Raw genomic sequence first — 21907 nt, 5'->3', positions numbered from 1 at the left:
CCCGCACCCCCCTCTCTTTGCCCGCACCCCCCTCTCTTTGCCCGCACCCCCCTCTCTTTGCCCGCACACCCCTCTCTTTGCCCGCACACCCCTCTCTTTGCCCGCACACCCCTCTCTTTGCCCGCACACCCCTCTCTTTGCCCGCACACCCCTCTCTTTGCCCGCACACCCCTCTCTTTGCCCGCACACCCCTCTCTTTGCCCGCACACCCCTCTCTTTGCCCGCACACCCCTCTCTTTGCCCGCACACCCCTCTCTTTGCCCGCACACCCCCTCTCTTTGCCCGCACACCCCTCTCTTTGCCCGCACACCCCTCTCTTTGCCCGCACACCCCTCTCTTTGCCCGCACACCCCTCTCTTTGCCCGCACACCCCTCTCTTTGCCCGCACACCCCTCTCTTTGCCCGCACACCCCTCTCTTTGCCCGCACACCCCTCTCTTTGCCCGCACACCCCTCTCTTTGCCCGCACACCCCTCTCTTTGCCCGCACACCCCTCTCTTTCCCCACCCCACCATCTCTTTCCCTGACCCCCCTCTCTCTTTCCCCACATTGGGTAACGTTGAGGGAGTGAAGTATCAAATAAGAAACTAGACTAACACCGAGATAGACAAACTTTAAAAACAATATTTATAGTACCCGATTCTTTTTTTTCCCCCTTTACGGGGCAATTTAGCGTGGCCAATCCACCTAACCTGCACATCTTTGGGTTGTGCCCACGCAAACACGGGGAGAATGTGCAAACTCCACACGGACAGTGACCCGGGGCCGGGATCGAATGTGGAATATAGCTGTGATTTGTTTGATGTTGTTAATAGTGCGTCTGAGCAGGTCAAAGTGAATTTATAAACAATGCAGCGAGAATCAGGATTCGTGGCAAATGTCTTGAAAAAACAAAGAAGTGAAATACTTTTGAATGTGAACCCTAATTCCATGGTACAGCACCGGGCTCAATGAAGTTCCATTGAATTGGTATGTGTGATCATGAGTTGAATTTTACTAACTCTAGTTACTTATTTATCAGGTTGGGTGAAGTTCATTGACTACGAGTATTCCGGTTACAACTACCAGGCCTTCGATATTGGAAATCATTTCAATGAGTTTGCAGGTGAGTGTTTAATAAATTGCAGCTTCTCCAGAGTCCGGGTTGGAGCAGCGATATCCAGGAACCCAACACGGACTCAGAGAGAAATTTAAAAAGGTCCCCATTGACCAAAAATTGAACTGGACCAAGATATATAAATTCTGTGGCTACAACAGCCGGCCAGAGGCTGGGAATTCTGCAGACCGTAACCTGTCTCCCGACAGCCCAATGCCTGTCCACCATGTACACGGCACAGGTCAGGAGTGTGATGGAATACTCTCCACTTGCCTGGATGAGTGCAGCTCCAACAACACTCAAACGCGACACCATCCAGGGTAAAGCTTGACTGGCACACCTTCCACCATCATCAATGTTCACTCCCTCCTCCGCCGACACACAGCCGTGTGTACCATCTGCAAGATGCACTGCAGCAACTCACCGAGGCTCTTTTGACAGCACCTACCAAACCCACAATCTCCGCCATCTAGTTGGGCAAGGGCGTCAAATGCACGCGCGTGCCACCGCCAGGCGGTTCCCCTCCAAGTCACGCACCATCCTGACTTAGGAATGTATCGCCGTTCCTGCACTGTCGCTGGATCCAAAATCCTGGAACTCCCTCCCTAACAGCTCGGTGGGTGTACTTACAGCACAGGGACTGCAGCGATTCAAGAAGGCAGCTCACCATCGCCTTCTCGAGGGCAATTAGGGATGGGCCGGCCGAGCCAGCGACGCCCACATCCCATGACCGAATAAGACAAAAGCTGTTTAATTAATACCTCTCCTACTCTCTCTCTCTCCGCCATTGCCCTAATATATTACAATTCCCTTTTTCACTTACTACTGAATCTGCTTCCGCCACCTTTTCAGCCAGTGCATTCCAGATTGTAGAGTCAAATCGGAATCTTTCCATTTTTCCCCTGACTATCTTTTGCCAATTACCTTAAATTTGTGTCGCTGGATTATTAGCCTCAAAATCCCCCCTTATCTGACCTGTCAAAGCTTCTTCTAGCTCTGAATTGCTGCTACATCCCCACTTAACCTTCCTCCCTAAGGTTACCAACCAGAGTTCCTCTAAGACTCTCCACATAACTAAGTTCTCTCACCCCTGGTACCATTGCAGTAAATCCCTTCCTCGCCTTCCCCGTCGCCGTGACATCCTTCAGGACATGTGGTGCTCAGAACTGATTGTCCTAATTCTTCCCTTTCTAAACAATGTTTCAGTCACTGTGTCCACGCACCATCTCGCGCAATAATAATAATCATCTTTATTAGTGTCGCAAGTAGGCTTACGTTAACACTGCAATGAAATTACTGTGAAAAGCCCCTAGTCGCCACATTCCTGCGCTTGTTCGGGTAAACGGAGGGGGAATTCAGAATTTCCAAATAACCCAACAGCACGTCGTTCGCGACTTGTGGGAGGAAACCGGAGCACCCGGAGGAAACCCACGCAGACACGGGGAGAACGTGCAGACTCCGCACAGACAGTGACCCAAGCCGGGAATCGAACCTGGGATCCCGAGGCTGTGAAGCAACAGTGCTAGCCACTGTGCTACCATGCCGCCCCAATATAAACCCTACTGCCACTTCAGGACATCGACCTTCTCTCTCTGACCTGTCCACTCCGAGCTCTCCACTGCAGATGGGGCCCGTTTCCCACCAGTTCTTTGCATCCCTCACCAACTCGCACCCTTCTACCCCCCCCCCCCCCACCATTTTGAATGCATTATCCCGGCATGCTGAATATTCTTCAGTCGCTTTACTTCCGCCATTTCTAAAGGCTGAAAAATAAAGCTTGTGTTCAGCTGTTCCTCTGGTCGACGTACGTGATGGTGTGGCTGGCTTGTGTATACCGGACACTTATTTTTGTAATGCTGCCTCTCTTTGTGCTAGGAGTGAATGAGGTAGACTACAGCCTGTATCCAGACCAAGACTTACAGTTTCAATGGTTGAGAATCTATCTCGAGGCCCTGTAAGCGATTTACCAAGAAGGGCGGCGAGGTCACCGACAATGAAGTCCACACCCTCTATGTCCAGGTCAACAAATTTGCTTTAGTAAGTACGGCATGTCAACCCAAATCAAGAAAACCCAGGTCACAGTAACTCTATAGGTCACCCTCCCCACCGACCTCTGCAACTACTTACGGTGAAACACTTTTCTGGTGTTAAGTATTGGGGGGGGGGGGGGGCGGTTGTTCCATTTTATATTCAAGTCTTGTGGTTCCAGGATTAGTATCTCAGGGCAATGGGATGGGTAGAGAGAGAGAGACGGACCGAGAGAGAGAGAGACGGACCGAGAGAGAGAGAGACGGACCGAGAGAGAGAGAGACGGACCGAGAGAGAGAGAGACGGACCGAGAGAGAGAGAGACGGACCGAGAGAGAGAGAGACGGACCGAGGGCGGAGAGAGACGGACCGAGGGCGAGAGAGACGGACCGAGGGCGAGAGAGACGGACCGAGGGCGAGAGAGACGGACCGAGGGCGAGAGAGACGGACCGAGGGCGAGAGAGACGGACCGAGGGCGAGAGAGACGGACCGAGGGCGAGAGAGACGGACCGAGGGCGAGAGAGACGGACCGAGGGCGAGAGAGACGGACCGAGGGCGAGAGAGACGGACCGAGGGCGAGAGAGACGGACCGAGGGCGAGAGAGACGGACCGAGGGCGAGAGAGACGGACCGAGGGTCGAGAGAGACGGACCGAGGGCGAGAGAGACGGACCGAGGGCGAGAGAGACGGACCGAGGGCGAGAGAGACGGACCGAGGGCGAGAGAGACGGACCGAGGGCGAGAGAGACGGACCGAGGGCGAGAGAGACGGACCGAGGGCGAGAGAGAGACGGACCGAGAGAGAGAGAGAGACGGACCGAGAGAGAGAGAGAGAGACGGACCGAGAGAGAGATAGAGAGACGGACCGAGAGAGAGAGAGAGAGACGGACCGAGAGAGAGAGAGAGAGACGGACCGAGAGAGAGAGAGAGACGGACCGAGAGAGAGAGAGAGACGGACCGAGAGAGAGAGAGAGACGGACCGAGAGAGAGAGAGAGACGGACCGAGAGAGAGAGAGTGACGGACCGAGAGAGAGAGAGAGAGACGGACCGAGAGAGAGAGAGAGACGGACCGAGAGAGACGGACCGAGAGAGACGGACCGAGAGAGACGGACCGAGAGAGAGAGAGAGACGGACCGAGAGAGAGAGAGAGACGGACCGAGAGAGAGAGAGAGACGGACCGAGAGAGAGAGAGAGACCGGACCGAGAGAGAGAGAGAGACGGACCGAGAGAGAGAGAGAGACGGACCGAGAGAGAGAGAGAGACGGACCGAGAGAGAGAGAGAGACGGACCGAGAGAGAGAGAGAGACGGACCGAGAGAGAGAGAGAGACGGACCGAGAGAGAGAAGAGAGACGGACCGAGAGAGAGAGAGAGACGGACCGAGAGAGAGAGAGAGACGGACCGAGAGAGAGAGAGAGACGGACCGAGAGAGAGAGAGAGACGGACCGAGAGAGAGAGAGAGAGACGGGACCGAGAGAGAGAGAGAGACGGACCGAGAGAGAGAGAGAGACGGACCGAGAGAGAGAGAGAGACGGACCGAGAGAGAGAGAGAGACGGACCGAGAGAGAGAGAGAGACGGACCGAGAGAGAGAGAGAGACGGACCGAGAGAGAGAGAGAGAGGACCGAGAGAGAGAGAGACGGACGAGAGAGAGAGAGAGACGGGACCGAGAGAGAGAGAGAGACGGACCGAGAGAGAGAGAGAGACGGACCGAGAGAGAGAGAGAGACGGACCGAGAGAGAGAGAGAGACGGACCGAGAGAGAGAGAGAGACGGACCGAGAGAGAGAGAGAGACGGACCGAGAGAGAGAGAGAGACGGACCGAGAGAGAGAGAGAGACGGACCGAGAGAGAGAGAGAGACGGACCGAGAGAGAGAGAGAGACGGACCGAGAGAGAGAGAGAGACGGACCGAGAGAGAGAGAGAGACGGACCGAGAGAGAGAGAGAGACGGACCGAGAGAGAGAGAGAGACGGACCGAGAGAGAGAGAGAGACGGACCGAGAGAGAGAGAGAGACGGACCGAGAGAGAGAGAGAGACGGACCGAGAGAGAGAGAGAGACGGACCGAGAGAGAGAGAGAGACGGACCGAGAGAGAGAGAGAGACGGACCGAGAGAGAGAGAGAGACGGACCGAGAGAGAGAGAGAGAGACGGACCGAGAGAGAGAGAGAGAGACGGACCGAGAGAGAGAGAGAGAGACGGACCGAGAGAGAGAGAGAGAGACGGACCGAGAGAGAGAGAGAGAGACGGACCGAGAGAGAGAGAGAGAGACGGACCGAGAGAGAGAGAGAGAGACGGACCGGAGAGAGAGAGAGAGACGGACCGAGAGAGAGAGAGAGACGGACCGAGAGAGAGAGAGAGACGGACCGAGAGAGAGAGAGAGACGGACCGAGAGAGAGAGAGAGACGGACCGAGAGAGAGAGAGAGACGGACCGAGAGAGAGAGAGAGACGGACCGAGAGAGAGAGAGAGACGGACCGAGAGAGAGAGAGAGACGGACCGAGAGAGAGAGAGAGACGGACCGAGAGAGAGAGAGAGACGGACCGAGAGAGAGAGAGAGACGGACCGAGAGAGAGAGAGAGACGGACCGAGAGAGAGAGAGAGACGGACCGAGAGAGAGAGAGAGACGGACCGAGAGAGAGAGAGAGACGGACCGAGAGAGAGAGAGAGACGGACCGAGAGAGAGAGAGAGACGGACCGAGAGAGAGAGAGAGACGGACCGAGAGAGAGAGAGAGACGGACCGAGAGAGAGAGAGAGACGGACCGAGAGAGAGAGAGAGACGGACCGAGAGAGAGAGAGAGACGGACCGAGAGAGAGAGAGAGACGGACCGAGAGAGAGAGAGAGACGGACCGAGAGAGAGAGAGAGACGGACCGAGAGAGAGAGAGAGACGGACCGAGAGAGAGAGAGAGACGGACCGAGAGAGAGAGAGAGACGGACCGAGAGAGAGAGAGAGAGACGGACCGAGAGAGAGAGACGGACCGAGAGAGAGAGAGAGACGGACCGAGAGAGAGAGAGAGACGGACCGAGAGAGAGAGAGAGACGGACCGAGAGAGAGAGAGAGACGGACCGACAGAGAGAGAGACGGACCGACAGAGAGACGGACCGACACGGGTGGACCGACACGGGCGGACCGACACGGGCGGACCGACACGGGCGGACCGACACGGGCGGACCGACACGGGCGGACCGACACGGGCGGACCGACACGGGCGGACCGACACGGGCGGACCTTCACGGACGGACCGACACGGGCGGACCGACACGGGCGGACCGACACGGGCGGACCGACACGGGCGGACCGACACGGGCGGACCGACACGGGCGGACCGACACGGGCGGACCGACACGGGCGGACCGACACGGGCGGACCGACACGGACGGACCGACACGGACGGACCGACACGGACGGACCGACACGGACGGACCGACACGGACGGACCGACACGGACGGACCGACACGGACGGACCGACACGGACGGACCGACACGGACGGACCGACACGGACGGACCGACACGGACGGACCGACACGGACGGACCGACACGGACGGACCGTCACGGACAGACAGACAGACACGGACAGACAGACAGAGGCATTGTTGACATTGCTCTTTGCAGTCAAGATGTGGGCAATTCAAAAATAAAATAGCTCATTCTGAGCTTCATCAGGTGAAACAACTTATAATATGGCCCACGTCACGTCGCAGAAACATTACCAACCCAACCTTGATTCATAAGGAGATATTAGGACAGTGTGACCATAGGCTTGGTCGGAATGGTAGGTTTTAAGGAGGATCGCGTGTGTTGGGTAGGTGGGAGAGGTATAGAAAGTGAATTCCAGAGCTTAAAGAGTCCAGGCAACTGAAGGCACTGCCACCAAATGGTGGAGCGATGAGTTTCGGGGATGATCAAGAGGCCTGAATCGGAGGAGTACTGATATCTCGGTGTTGCAGGATTGGCGGACTGTACAGAGATAGGGAAAAGCAAGGCCACTGGCGGATATGAAAGCAAGGATGAGAATGTTGAAATCAAGGGCCAGAATTTTGGGTTGCCCGGTGAACTTGCACCCCACCTGGATGCACACAAAACCACATGAGAAGTTGCCCGATGTCATCATGCATTTGTGCGATATTTGGGTTGGTGGGCATACGTGAAATGTCTGGGTTGAAATAAAATGAACCAATCTGTCTGTGTCAGAGAGTTGTGTTTGAATGTTCCTAGACACGGTTTGCAGCGTTTTGCCATCGTAATTAATTTTGTGCATCGTCCTCGGACGGTTCCACAGCAACTCCACCCCCCACCCCCACCCCTCCCAGGTGCCAGCCCGCACCCTCCCTTTCCTTGCCGTCTGTCCTCCTAGACAGCACTGAACATTTCCCAGCGCAAGTTTCATGCCAACTGCCTGTTAATTGGCCAGCCAACGTGACATCACGTTCCGGGGGCCCAGAGCCGCGTCCCGCGCCCACTTCAGGGCTGGTGGGGGGGGGGGGGGGGGTACAAGCGATCGATGGGTGAAAAAGTCAAGCCAGGGTGTTGTTGGCCTGGGAACCAATGCAGGTCTGCGAGCACAGGGGGGATGGGGGAGTAGGCCTTGGCTCCGATAACAGTCAGCAGTTTAGTAAGTTGAAAGGCCCATAAGACATAGGAGCAGAATTAGGCCACTCGGCCCATCGAGTCTGCTCCGCCATTCGATCATGGCTGATATTTTCTCATCTCCATTCTCCTGCCTTCTCCCCATAACCGCTGATCCCCTTATTAATCAAGAACCGGTCTATCTATCTTAAAGACACTCAGTGAATTGGCCTCCACAGCCTTCTGCGGCAAAGAGTTCCACAGATTCGCCACCCTCTGGCTGAAGAAATTCCTCCTTATCTCTGTTTTAAAGGATTATCCCTTTCGTCTGAGATGGTGTCCTCTGGTTCTAGCTTTTCCTACAAGTGGAAACATCCTCTCCACGTCCACTCTATCCAGGCCTCGCAGAATCTTGTAAGATTCAATAAGATCCCCTCTCATCCTTCTAAACTCGGAGTACAGACCCAGAGTGCTCAAACGTTCCTCATACAACACGACATACTTTGTCCTCAAGGACAAAGTAACGCCTCCTGTAGGTAAAACACTTTGTGAATCTCGGGGCTAAGTAGGCACCAGCCAAGATATTCTTGTATTTCCGGATTAGTAATTGCAGCTTTTGAAGATCAAATCACAATTCGCCTGGACTCTGAGTACTCGTTAAAGGGAAGCTTGTCGGCCTTGGCTGTGTGGTCACTTTCTAACCTCTGACTCCAGAATCCAGAGCAGGCCATTTTTTCAAATTAATTTTGAAAATTAATGGGATTTGGGCGTTGCTGGCTGGGCCAGCATTTATTGCCCAGCCCTAATTACCCTCGAGAAGATGGTGCTGAGCCGCCGCCTTGAACCGCTGCTGTCCATGTGGCGTAGGTACACCTACTGTGCTGTTAGGGAGGGAGTTCCAGGATTTTGCCCCAGTGACAGTGAAGGAACGAAGATGTATTTCCAAGTCGGGGTGGTGAGTGACTTGAGGGGGCAGGTTGCAGGTAGTGGCGCTCCCAGGGGTCTGCAGACCTTGTCCGTCCAGTCGGTAGCAGTCGTAGGTTTGAAAGGTGCTGCCTAAGGAGCCTTGGTGAATCCCTGCAGTGTGCCCTGGTGTTCATTGCAATGTGGGGGAGTGCTGCCCAGTCCCTGGTGCTGTTTTTTCGATGCACTCCTGTGTGGTGCCTCGGATGAATATCCATGTTTCCGTGACGCCGAGCAGGGCAACCTTCCCCATTGTCCTGGGTAACCTGACCCAAGGTGGTTCAGAGTTTGGTCCAAATGGTGGGTATTAGGAGGTGCAAGTGTTCAGGAGAGAATCCAGCGCGGAGGAGGGCTTTGATGGCTGAGAAGTTCAGCCACCGGTGGTGCACTAAGGTGAAGGGGGTGGAATACATAAGGCACCAGAGTTGAGATATTTAAATCATGGGACTATAGGAGGCATGGGAGATTGGGAGGGGAAAATATTTGGTTTTTTAAAAAGTGTTAAAGATGACATCCCCGAAACCAATTTAAATGCACACGGAAGGTGGTCATTTGGCCCCAGAAGACACAGCCGTCTCCCTGTAAAGCAATCCAATTAGTCCCATCCCCCCCCCCCCCATGAATTCCATTAAGAACATGACAAATGTGGCCGGAAAGCTGAAAACTCATCACAGCAGTTTGTACTCCGTGATTTACCAACAGCTCAGTGTTACACAGTGTCTATTCTCACGGAATGTCCTCGTCTTGTTCAGGCAGGGTGAATGTATCGTCAGATACGGAGGGATTATCCCTCAACCCAGCTAACCCTAATCCGCCTGTACTGATGGCCGGTCAGACAGGATGAGAGATAATCGGACTGCTTCATAAGGATTTACCAGGTTGTACATTGGCTGATTTGATGGCGTCAGGATAACACAATTGTAGTGCATTACTGTGTCAATTCAGTTCCACAAAAGATCACCTCTGAATTTTTAATCACTGAAGTCTGGTTACCCACTCTGTACCGAAATTATTCAACTCCTCCTCAGGCACTTTTCATCGTCGCAACTCTTGATCCAGCCCTCAAACAAATGTTGCACTGACGATGTGAAATATCAATTTACAAATATTTCTATTACATGCAAAACAACATTCATCCAATTACCTCGGGTCATTTTCCTACAGCAACGGATTCAGATGGCCTCAGGAATTTGCTGAATGTCGGATACTGATGGTAAAAATTGAATGGAAGCTCCACCTGCACAAAGGATCGTGCACAAGTTGGGAGATGCCACACAATTGCGAACGAGCGTTCACCTTAGCACACACTCACTACACTACACAGTGCGAACGAGAGTTCACCCATAGCACACTCACTACATTACAAAGTGCGAATGAGAATTCACCATAACACACACACACTCACTACATTACACAGTGTGAACTAAAGTTCACCATAACACACACTCACTGCATTACACAGTGCGAACGAGAGCTCACCATAGCACACACGCACTACATTACACAGTGCAAACAAGAGTTCACCATAGCACACGCACTACATTACACAGTGCGAACGAGAGCTCACCATAGCACACACGCACTACATTACACAGTGCGAACGAGAATTCACTTTTTTAAAAAAATTTAAGAATGCCCAATTAATTTTTTCCAATTAAGGGGCAATTTAGCGTGGCCAATCCACCTACCCTGCACATCTTTGGATTGTGGGGGCGAAACCCACACAAACACGGGGAGAATGTGCAAACTCCACACGGACAGTGAACTAGAGCCGGGATCGAACCTGGGAACTCGGCGCCGTGAGACTGCAGTGCTAACCACTGCGCCACCGTGCTGCCCTTCGAGAATTCACCACAGCGCACACTCAGTACATTACACAGTGTGAACGAGAGTTCACCATAGCACACACTACATTACACAGTGTGAACGAGAGTTCACCATAGCGCACACTCACTACATGACAGTGTGAAAGAGAGTTCACCATAGCACACACTCACTACCTTACACAGTGTGCACTAGAGTTCACCATAACACACACACTACATTACACAATGTGCACTAGAGTTTACCATACCACACACTACATTGCAGTATGCACGAGAGTTCACCATAACACCCAAACACTACATTACACATTGTGAACTAGAGTCCACCATAACACCCACTCACTACATTACAGTGTGAACGAGAGTTCACCATAGCACACACTCACTACATTACAGTGTGAACGAGAGTTCACCATAGCACACACTCACTACATTACAGTGTGAACTAGAGTTCACCATAGCACACACTCACTACATTACAGTGTGAACTAGAGTTCATCATAGCACACACTCACTACATTACAGTATGAACTAGAGTTCACCATAACACCCACTCACTACATTACAGTGTGAACTAGAGTTCACCATAACACACTCACTACATTACACATTGTGAACTAAAGTTCACCATAGCACACACTCACTACCTTACACAGTGTGCACTAGAGTTTACCATACCACACTCACTACATTACAGTGTGAACTAGAGTTCACCATAGCACACACTCACTACATTACAGTGTGAACTAGAGTTCATCATAGCACACACTCACTACATTACAGTGTGAACTAGAGTTCATCATAGCACACACTCACTACATTACAGTGTGAACTAGAGTTCACCATAACACACTCACTACATTACACATTGTGAACTAAAGTTCACCATAGCACACACTCACTACCTTACACAGTGTGCACTAGAGTTTACCATACCACACTCACTACATTACAGTGTGCACGAGAGTTCACCATAACACCCAAACACTACATTACACATTGTGAACTAGAGTTCACCATAGCACACACTCACTACATTACACATTGTGAACTAGAGTTCACCATAGCACACACTCACTACATTACACATTGTGAACTAGAGTTCACCATAGCGCACACTCACTACATTACAGTGTGAACTAGAGTTCACCATAACACATGCACACTATGTTGCAGAGTATGAACTGGAGCAGGGTTTTTGAAACTTTTTTCCTGTGGCCTAACTTTACCAACCGGCCGACTTTAGCCGCCCCATGCCGGCCACACCACGCCGGCCGACCTTCGGCGCCCCATGCCGTCCAACCATCGGCGCCCCATGCCGTCCGACCTTCGGCGCCCCACGCCGGCTGCCCCGCGCCGCTGACCTTCGGCGCCCCAAGCCGGCGACCTTCGCTGTCCCATGCTGGCCGACCTTCGCAAACCACACCAGTGAACTTCGCAACACGCCATTTTGTTTACCTTTAATGCAACACGTGAGCCTGCTTTGTCCGCACAATCTCACTCCAGTCATGTTCACAGGAGGCGAAGGCAATGTGCATCGCAGGTGCTTAGATCAGTTGATTCATTTGTGACGTCTTCATCTTTGTGAGGAAGGAAATTCCAACCTCGGACTTGTAGATCGCTGTGATGGGACAATAGCAACAAAATGCTTATTTTACTCAGCATTGGATACTGCTCGCAGACACTCCAGAATGTTGACGGCCTCATGCACTCATGGCGTGTTTTTAATGTACTGCCGCAGGTGAGGTGCAGAAGTTCAGTCTCTTCATTTGGAGTCAGCTGTAAGTTAATAATTGACACTGGGGTCTCAAACATAAAATGGTTTTTCACCCACCTCTTCTCTCTCAAAACCTGTAACTGTTCTGGAAAATAGCGACAAAAACTCTTGATCAACACAGCCGGATGCGCCTTGCCAGTCTATTGACAGTTCCCTTACTAGCACTGTTTTCTTCGATGTGTCGTAGCAATGTGGGGAACATGTAACAGTTTTGGCTTTGTACTTGCACTTCCCAAATTTTCAATGAGTTTTGGAAAACATCTATTTCTTCAGTGCCGAAAGCATTCCCTTCCAATTCAGTTCATTTAGGATTGAAAAGATGTCTGCAAGATAAGATATAGTTAGCATCCAGCTCTCATTTGCCAGTGCCTGCGTATAACACACATGCGCTTTGTATCCTGATTTGCATTCGCACAATTAACAAAGCCATACCTCCAGAAATAATCGTTTACCTGCTTTGTTCCCGATTTTAGTTTCTTCTTAATGGGCTGTTTATTAGAGGCCCTGTTGCTCAGGCTACAGCTCACAACAGCATTGCTTTGTCCTGCCCAGACTCTCCTGAGCAGCGCTCTCCAGCAGATTCAGTTGTTTTTGTCTCTGGTCCTCTCTTCGTTATTACAAAATTGAGGTTTTTTAAAATACCTTTAAAGTACCCAATTCATTTTTTCCAATTAAGCTGCAATTTAGCGTGGCCAACCCATCCACCCTGCATATCTTTGGCTTGTGGGGTGAGACCCAAGCAGACGGAGGGAGAATGTGCAAACGCCACAAGGACAGTGACCCGGGCCCGGGATTGAGCCTGGGCCCTCGGCGTTGTGTGGCAGCAGTGCTAACCACTGCATCATCGTGCTGCCCTGTTCATTGTTACAAAATGATCCAACTTCAGCTCTTCACAGTCCTGTTGCTTGCTTGCTGGCAGTTACAAAATGGAGACTTCTCTCCTCCGTGGTTTTGCGCCCAAAACACGGACGTATGGCGTCATTTGTGGCAGATTTGTGACCTCTCTGCTAACGCTTCCGGCTGGATGACTCCAGCATTCGCAAGGCTGGTCGCGACTGGCATTTTCAACTTAAACGCCAGTCGCGGCCACCATTTTTGAAAGCCGGTGGGCGTTGGACACTTCTCCCGCAATCAAGAACGCTGTGACCGATAGCTCTGTGACCCTCCCGACACCCCGCCGGTGACCCACCTTCAGGGGCGTGACCCCCCCCCCCCCCGTTTGAAAAACCATGAACTAGAATACACCATAACGCACACACACTCGCTACCTTACACAGTGTGTACTGGAATACCCATTGGACGCGATCTATCAGCCACCTTCGACCAAAAACCAGTGCACTGTGGTGCAAGGTGGCTGGTAAATGGTGGGAGACCCCGCTCTCGGGATCTATTTGGCTCGCCACGCTTCGCAAGATCTAATCCGATCTCCCAAGATGTTGCGATGTGAAGATCACCCATTGTGGACAGGATCACGTAGTGGCAAATCTGCATATTAGAGCATGATAGCTGGTCTCACTTTAATATGCAGTTTCCCGAGATAACCAAGGTGTTGGGATCTATCCCCTTCGCCTTGCAGATCTCAGGCAAGCGCCGTTCAGTGCCGGTCTCCACAGGCGGGTACCAGACAGAACAACACTTGTGGGGGTCTTCCAGGGGATTGGATGCCCCAGGTGCAGGGTGGCATCCTGGCACTGCTGATGCCACTCGGGTACCCTGGCACTGCCAACCTGGAAGCCTGGCTGTTCCACCGAGGTGCTGGCCTGGCACTGCCAAGGTGCCAAGCTGGCATTTTCTGCGCGGTGGTGAGCTGGTCAGGGTGGTGCACTGCACGGGTGTTTGAGGGGGCGGGGGGTTCTGGGGGCCAGAGGCCCGGGGACCCATTTATTGGAGCTTTGGTTGGGGGAGGGTTTCAGGGATCGCGGCGGGAGCTCGCTGGGACACTATTTATAAATGGCGTCCCGATCTTGTGCTGTGCTGAGGGGTTATGGCGAGCGGAGATCCTCAGTGCAGAAAACGGGGCCAAGTGCAGCCTCGGGCGTGCGTTCCCCGCCTAGGCCCCGTTTCTAACTAGGTGGGTGATAGATAGCGGGCTGTTCCTCAGCGCTGCAAGTGCAGGGAAACAACCGGCTAAACACGCTCACTACGGGAATCTGGCCCGTTTGGTTAGTTCGAAACACAACACGCACACTCACTACTTTACACAGAGTGCACTAGAGTTCACCATTACACACACTCGCTCACTTACACATTTTGACCTAAAGTTCACCTTAACATACACACTACATTACACTGTGCACTGGAGTTCACCACAACACACGCTCACTACATTACAGTGTGCACTACAGTTCACCATAACACACACTACATTACACAGTGTGAGCTAAAATTCAGCATAACACACATTACATTACACAGTGTGAACTAGAGTACACCACAATACACACTCACTACATTACACTGCATGAACCACAATTTTAGTTACTACACACATCACACTCTGCTTAACACAGCATGGCATATAGTTGTCTGGTAATAACTTACCGATTCAAGACCGTGCACTGCATTTAAACACTCCTTTTTATTAATTTTGCTTTCAGGCATCTCATTTCTTCTGGGGGTTCTGGGCCTTGATTCAAGCCAAGTATTCAACCATAGAGTTCGATTTCCTCGGGTAAGTACCCGGGACACAGCTCACTCCCATCTACCGAAGCTTGCTGAACTCCCATCATGAACAACTGTCTCGTTCTTGCCCCATCATTGAAATTCATTTCACACATTGAACCCCTGAGTGGGAAAGCCATAATCAAATGCTCTCCAAATCCCCAGAAGGTCATGATATGAAGAAGCCTTTGGAGTATTCCTCAATCCTTATATATTACCCAGTCCAATCATCCATTCACGGGTAACATTTCTCCCGAACCTTTCCGATCATATCTGCCTATTGGTGACATGTATAACTCCCAGTCCCATTGCCAGCTAGTTATTTAGCTCAACATATTCAGAAAATCCTCTCTTGCGGGAGATAGATCATTGGATAAGTGAACGGAGGTTTGCCTGGTGAACCCATTCAGTGACACTGATTTCATTAACTGTGATATGACCTTTTCCATCGCAAGTTGCCAACTTCAGTTTTACCTCAAATCACAAAAGGTGACGTGTTCTTCTCCCCACCCCACCCCCTCCCCCATTCTCATCGCTCAAGGATATAATTCTTTTTGTCTTGCAGATATAGTGTCCTGAGGTTTAACCAGTATTTCAAGATGAAGCCCCAAGTCATTGCTCTGCAGGCACCAGCGTGATAGGGTGAATGATATTCCACCCATCAGTGCACAATCGTCCAGAAACCTTCAGTTGGTCTTTCCAACACCCTCCCGTGGACAGACTCCTCCCTTGACAGACACTTGTTGCGTCTAATGCCAGAATCTGTGATGTAGATTAACCCCAGACTCTTAGCCGCTGTTCCCTTTGAGAAGAAACCGTGTGAAGTTGGTGCACGCTCGCTCCTCTCATGACTAAAGCCTCGGCTTCACGTTTACTTTTGGTTTGTGATCCCAGCTGCGCCCAGGGATTTGGACAGAAGTGCCCTTCAGAACCTTTTCCTCGTTTTCTCTCTTCCCCCCCCCCCCCCCCCCTCCCTTTCGAAAAGTCTCCAAGCTGCAAACTCCATGCCTTCCTTGCCCTAGATAAGGGACCAAACTGAGGGACCAACTTGGGACAGGTGGCTATGCAAGAGGGAGTGGACCTGGTGAGGGGGGTTTTGTTTGGTGGGGGGGGGGGGGGGGGGGGGGGGGTTGGAGAACAGGCCTTTTTTTTTTTAAATTTGAAAAACCTTTTTCGTTGATAATTAGCTGATCCCCTCCATGATTACTGGGAAACTCAGAATGACGAAAGATAATTTAACTTCTCTCAAAGGTTACTCAGGAGAAGTGATGTTTTGACCCAGCCCTAACAGCACAAAAATGGAGCCAGAAAACCCATGTTGTGTTTTTTTTTAAATGAATAAGCTATATGTGCATGACCACTACGGAATTAGGGCCCAAAGCTTTGAAAAGGTCCTTGCCCCTCTGTTCATTGGTATTGGGGTAAAGGGCTGGGACTAGCTGGAAGTGATGTGGCAATACGATACAACCAATCTAATAAAAAAACAAAATACGCCACAGCCCAGCGCTCACTACTCTCTTGTAGAATCCATCGAACCTATGAATGGTGTTGAGCCCCACCTTGTCAGTAGCACTGGGTGACAGCATTAACCTTTTGAGATTCGCAGGTAGCACGGTCAAGCCGGAACTAAAATTGTGAAACCCTTCCAGTGGGTGCGTGTGTGTGGCCCTGGCTTGTGTTGGGTCGGCACAGCGAAGGAGCAGTTGAATTATTTTTGAGGGTTCCTGGCGCCAGAAACACGCACAACTGGGAGCTGCTGCAGGTGCAGGGAGGAACACCTTTGTTTGGAAAGGCGATGGATCAGAGCTGCAGTGACCAAAGGGGAGACGGACAAAAGGCAACAGGAGCCTCCTGCTCCTGCCCAACCTTTTATATCCAGATCGGAACAGGAATGAGTGAATCACTTCAGTAGCGTGTGAGTGACTGACATAACTTGTATTAAATCATCTTCCTTTTTGCACAACCCCTCAGCACTGATGTGAGGTAAGAGTCAGCAACTGCCGGCAGAGGCTCTTGTTGTATGATCGCTTGTATGTTTGCCACTAATCTAAGATTTTACTTGCAGAATGACAGAGCTTCATCCTGCTACTATTTTGAATTTCGGTCCTCAGAAATGTTCCTGTGGCCCCATTTTCAGGTGACCGGCTGAATAACCTGTGAGATTTTTTTTTTGGGGGGGCGAGATTAACACTGCCCCCTTGGTCACACTGGGAAGTGGGGGGGGGGGGAGCAATAATTTCTCAACCATTTATAATAACTGCAACCTTGAGCCAAAGAAATCTGAATTCCCATTGCTGCGCAGGAGGGGGCGATCCGAGAGCTTCATAAGCACCCGGCAGAGTTCTGCTCTCATTTTAACCGCTGTGATCTGCGCCGAGGTCACTGTCCCACTCCACCCCCACCCAAAGTTTACAGCTCCTTGAGCTCAGCTTGCATGCCAACTGGTTCTTGGATCCCACAGCATTTTCCACACTTTGGTTGCCCTTGTGTCATCACCCCTAAAGCTGTGTAAACTGACCCATCTTGAACCACCTTCTCCAATTATTTTAAATCAACAAAAGGCTGGTTTGGAACAGCATCTGAATGAATGTTTGGGCGCCTGTGATGGTTGCATCACAGGGGGGGGGGGCTAGTGCGCTCTTTTTCCAATGGACCATGGACCCACTGTTTGTGTTGATGTGCCGCAGTTAGTTTCAAGAGTTACCCAAGGTGCTTTGTTTGTGGCAGATAACTGGACAACGCTAGTTAAAACGAGCATTTATTTGACTATGGTGCTGGGTGGACAGAAGGTTGGCCAATATGTTCTTCACAATGTACCCTGGGTGGGATTGGCAGCCTACCGCAGGACCTCGGCAAGTCTCCTGAGATGGAGGAGCGTGAAGACGGAACTTACTCCTCTTCCCCCCCCCCCCCTCCTCCCTCTCTGAGCGAGGCAGCAGAGGTCATGTTGCAGGAGTAGCTGGAATGGTTTCTGGGCCTGTAAGCATTTCGGCAATCACCCCCCCCCCCCCCCGCCCACCACCACCACCGCCGACCCTCGCCCTCGTCTCCCATCCCAACCTCACTCCCGTTGAGTTTCAGCCGAACTGATCGTTTGCAGAAATCTAACGTGGAGGCTTCAACTGGGTTCTTGTATTGTACATTATGTAATTACGACGCTACTTTTTTTTTGTGAAATGCCTGTTTGTAAAGAAGTGAACTGTAATATTTATCAGTGTGCAAACTTTGTCCAGTTTTACAACTAGGGCAGTTGTTTCTTTTTTTTTTGATGAAGTATTTGATTAAGGAGCTAGACACTCAACTGTGACATCCCGGGCTGCTGCTCTTCAACCATTTCTCTTCAACTCGAACTCCGAGCTGCTGCTTGGTGGCTCCGAGGTTTCTTCATGCAGTTGATTCGCTTTCTGTCAAGCCTCACAATCAGACAGCGCTCAGGAGAGAGGGGGGGTTATATGGGGCAAGATGGGATGAATGATATGGGGTGGGGGTGGGTGCAGCCATCTTCCGTTCACCCAGTTTCGCTTTGGCCTCTGTTGAAAGCTCATGGAAACCCTTTAATTAGCTCAATAATGGAAGCCTCTTGATTCTAAGGTACCAAAGCATTGAGATGCTGGATGGAGGATAACCTAATCTCATTTGGACTCATGTGAACTCTAATCCTGTTTCGATTTACGGCTTGTTAACTTGATCTTCTGTACACTTGAATAGGGAGTTGGACCAAGTCATTTGGTTTTGTTTTGCCTGAATTTGCTCCATTGGTTGACCATGAACAGCTCGGGTCTACATGGAGGTTGAACAAAACTGACCATTACCTAAATGCACAATAACCTGGGATAAAACTGATGACCAAGAGGATCTGGGGCCAGTTGGTTTCTCTACCTCTTGCAGAACTCTACAAACATTTTGATTGTACTGCTAATAATCTTGTAAATAATAATAAAAAAAATAGTCTCTGGAAGACTTTCTGTGCAGTTGCCTTGCATGTATTAGTTTTTCCTCTGGCTGACTTCATTCCCAACCTGCCTCACACTCTTCGTACGACATCGACCAAGTGGAAAAGAACTGAAGACTGATGAGGATCGAGCACCTCATCGTGACATGTGTACACTTCACAACTGGTTCCAGTGGCAGAAGGCCTGGTGATTAACGGACCGAGATGTAAGGTGATTGGCAAGAGAGCCAGAGATGTCACTTACCAAGTGAGTTGGGGCGATCTGGAAGGCACTGCCCGGAAGCAGATTCAATAGTGACTTTCAAGTGACGGGGCAGCACGGTAGCATTGTGGATAGCACAATTGCTTCACAGCTCCAGGGTCCCAGGTTCGATTCTGGCTTGGGTCACTGTCTGTGCGGAGTCTGCACATCCTCCCCGTGTCTGCGTGGGTTTTCTCCGGGTGCTCCGGTTTCCTCCCACAGTCCAAAGATGTGCAGGTTAGGTGGATTGGCAATGCTAAATTACCCCTTAGTGTCCAAAATTGCCCTTAGTGTTGTGTGGGGTTACTGGGTTATGGGGATAGGGTGCAGGTGTTGACCTTGGGTAGGGTGCTCTTTCCAAGAGCTGGTGGAGACTTGATGGGCCGAATGGCCTTCTGCATTTTAAATTCTATGATAATCTATGATGACCATTGTGCAGGGGTAGGGAGAGAGGGCAGTGGATGGGTGTGGAAGGCAGGGGATGGCTTTAGATGGCATGGGGATGTGTTTAGAAGGCAGGGGAATGGGTTTATAGGGGGCGGAGGATGGGTTTGGTGGGTAGGGGATGGGTTTAGAGGGCAGAGGAATGGGTTTAGAGGGCAGGGCAGTGGAAGGGTTTAGAGGGCAGAGAATGGCTTCAGAGAGCAGGGCAGAGGAATGGGTTCAGTGGGCAGTGGAAGTGTTTAGAGGGCAGATACAAGCACAATGCATCAATGGTCACCTTCAGTGCTGCGTTATTTTGATCCTATGTAAGCATATCATACGATGATGCATGTGCAAGAGCACTTCACAAACATGAGGAGTAGAAAGTACCTCACACCATTGTATACCAAATGCGTGTTGCAGCAATAGACAAAAGAGAAAGTATCTTGTAGACGAATAAATGTACAGGTGTTATGGGCCAGGGTTTAGAGAACCCTAAAGTGTATCATGGAGTTCACCTGACCCACAACTTTTACTCGATTGTTGTATGGGGAGCACACGGCCCACTCTACAGGTGTGGGACAGCAGAAATGGAAAAGTATTTTTTAAAGCAAAACAATGTTTATTCTATGAATGCAAGTTAACCTTTTTAAAACATGCAGTGAACATCTTAGCAACCATTAATTCAAATACAATCCCCAAAGACTACAACACGAAGTAAACCTTTAAGCTTTCCTTTTTAACATCCATATGACTTAAAAACAAAACCTTTATCAGAAGCACATCAGTTTAAAGTCACTACTGAAAACATTTAAAATTCTGAATTCACCAAATGATCAAGAGATAGTCTTTTGATGGCAGAGAGAACAGCAGTACACCTGCTTGGTCTGGCTTCAGCTCCAACACTGAAAACGAAACGAAACCACACCCTGCAGCCTGCTCAAAAACGAAAGTAAAAAGCTGACAGACAGCCCAGCTCCACCCACTCTCTGACATCACTGCAGTAGTAAACACCCATTTCTTAAAGGTACTCTCACTACAGATATTTATATACACACCCATTTATAAACGCCCATACTCTCGCATGACACCTGCCCCCAAGAAAAAAAAATAAACCATCAACTTCAAGAAGGTTTCATTTTTCACCTTTTCATTATCCTGTAAGAAATGCACACAGTAAATATACTTTTTTGTTTCAAAAAACAACACACGCAACCAGGTATAATAATATAGTCCATTTTTTTCCCGTTTTTGTTCCTCCAACTGAAATTGCTTCCGTTCATCACATTCGTGACAAAGCATCGACTATCACGTTTTCTCGTCCTGCCACATGCACTATTTTAAAATGAAATGGCTGCAACAATAAACTCCAGCGAAACAGCCGTACATTGTTATTCCGGAATCGCTCCAAAAACGTCAACGGGTTATGATCAGTATATATAATGGTGTCAGACGGATTGCTGGTCACATAAATGTGAAAATGTTGGCAAAGCCAGCACCAAATTCAAAGTCTCCTTCTCAATCGTGGAATACTTTTTCTGGTGAGAATTCAATTTCTTTGAAAAATAACCAATAGACCGCTCTAGCCCTTCGTCGTCGTCTTGTAGAAGCATTGCACCTACGCCCACATCACTCGCATCAACGGCCACTTTGAATGGTTTGGTATAATTTGGGATGGCTAACACAGGAGCAGTGGTTAACACAGCCTTCAGGCCGCCAAATGCCTGTTGACACTCCGCTGTCCACTGGAATTTGTTACGCTTCCTGAGCAAGTCCGTCAGTGGAGCGAGCACACTGCTAACATTGGGTACAAATTTCCGGTAAAATCCACTCATACCAAGAAATCGCATTATTTCCCGTCGTGTCGAGGGTATCAGAAACTCCCCAATAACTTTTGTTTTCACATCCCGTGGGACCATCCGACCCTGTCCGATTGTATGGCCAAGGAAAGTGACTTGGGCCTTTCCAAATTCACTTTTGGCTAGGTTTATCACCAATCCCGCCTCCTGAAGTCAACCTAATAACTCCATCAGATGTTTTAAATGTTCTGTCCATGTGTGGCTGAAAATTACCAGATCGTCAATGTATACCGCACAATTGGGTAATCCTGAAACGACTTTGTTAGTTAACCGAATGTGGCTGGGGTACTTTTCATGCAAATGGCATAACTTTGAATTGGTATATACCATCTGGAGTCACAAAAGCTGAAATCTCCTTCACCCTTTCGGATAAAGGTACCTGCCAGTAACCTTTAAGTAAATCCAGTTTGGAAATAAAAGCTGATTGTCCTACTTTCTCAATGCAATCCTCCAAACTTGGGATAGGATAAGAGTCCATTCTTGTAACTGCATTAACCTTTCTATAGTTCACACACAACCG

The 21907-nt window shown here is 50.3% G+C and overlaps 1 protein-coding gene across 1 annotated transcript in view; it reads left to right on the top strand.

The window, feature by feature from the left end:
- The window catches only part of LOC140393726 (ethanolamine kinase 1-like), a 117377-nt gene extending 98494 nt beyond the window's left edge, over positions 1 to 18883 (top strand). The window contains 5 exon segments of the mRNA XM_072480051.1: positions 1021 to 1104; positions 2971 to 3050; positions 3052 to 3132; positions 14849 to 14922; positions 15478 to 18883. Of these exon segments, the coding sequence (XP_072336152.1) occupies positions 1021 to 1104; positions 2971 to 3050; positions 3052 to 3132; positions 14849 to 14922; positions 15478 to 15550 (392 nt within the window). The 3' untranslated portion in view covers positions 15551 to 18883.
- Positions 18884 to 21907: the final 3024 nt, after the last annotated feature.

Source organism: Scyliorhinus torazame, chromosome 17, assembly GCF_047496885.1.
Source record: "Scyliorhinus torazame isolate Kashiwa2021f chromosome 17, sScyTor2.1, whole genome shotgun sequence".
NCBI lineage: Eukaryota > Metazoa > Chordata > Chondrichthyes > Carcharhiniformes > Scyliorhinidae > Scyliorhinus > Scyliorhinus torazame.
This window is presented reverse-complemented; position numbering and strand designations above follow the sequence as displayed.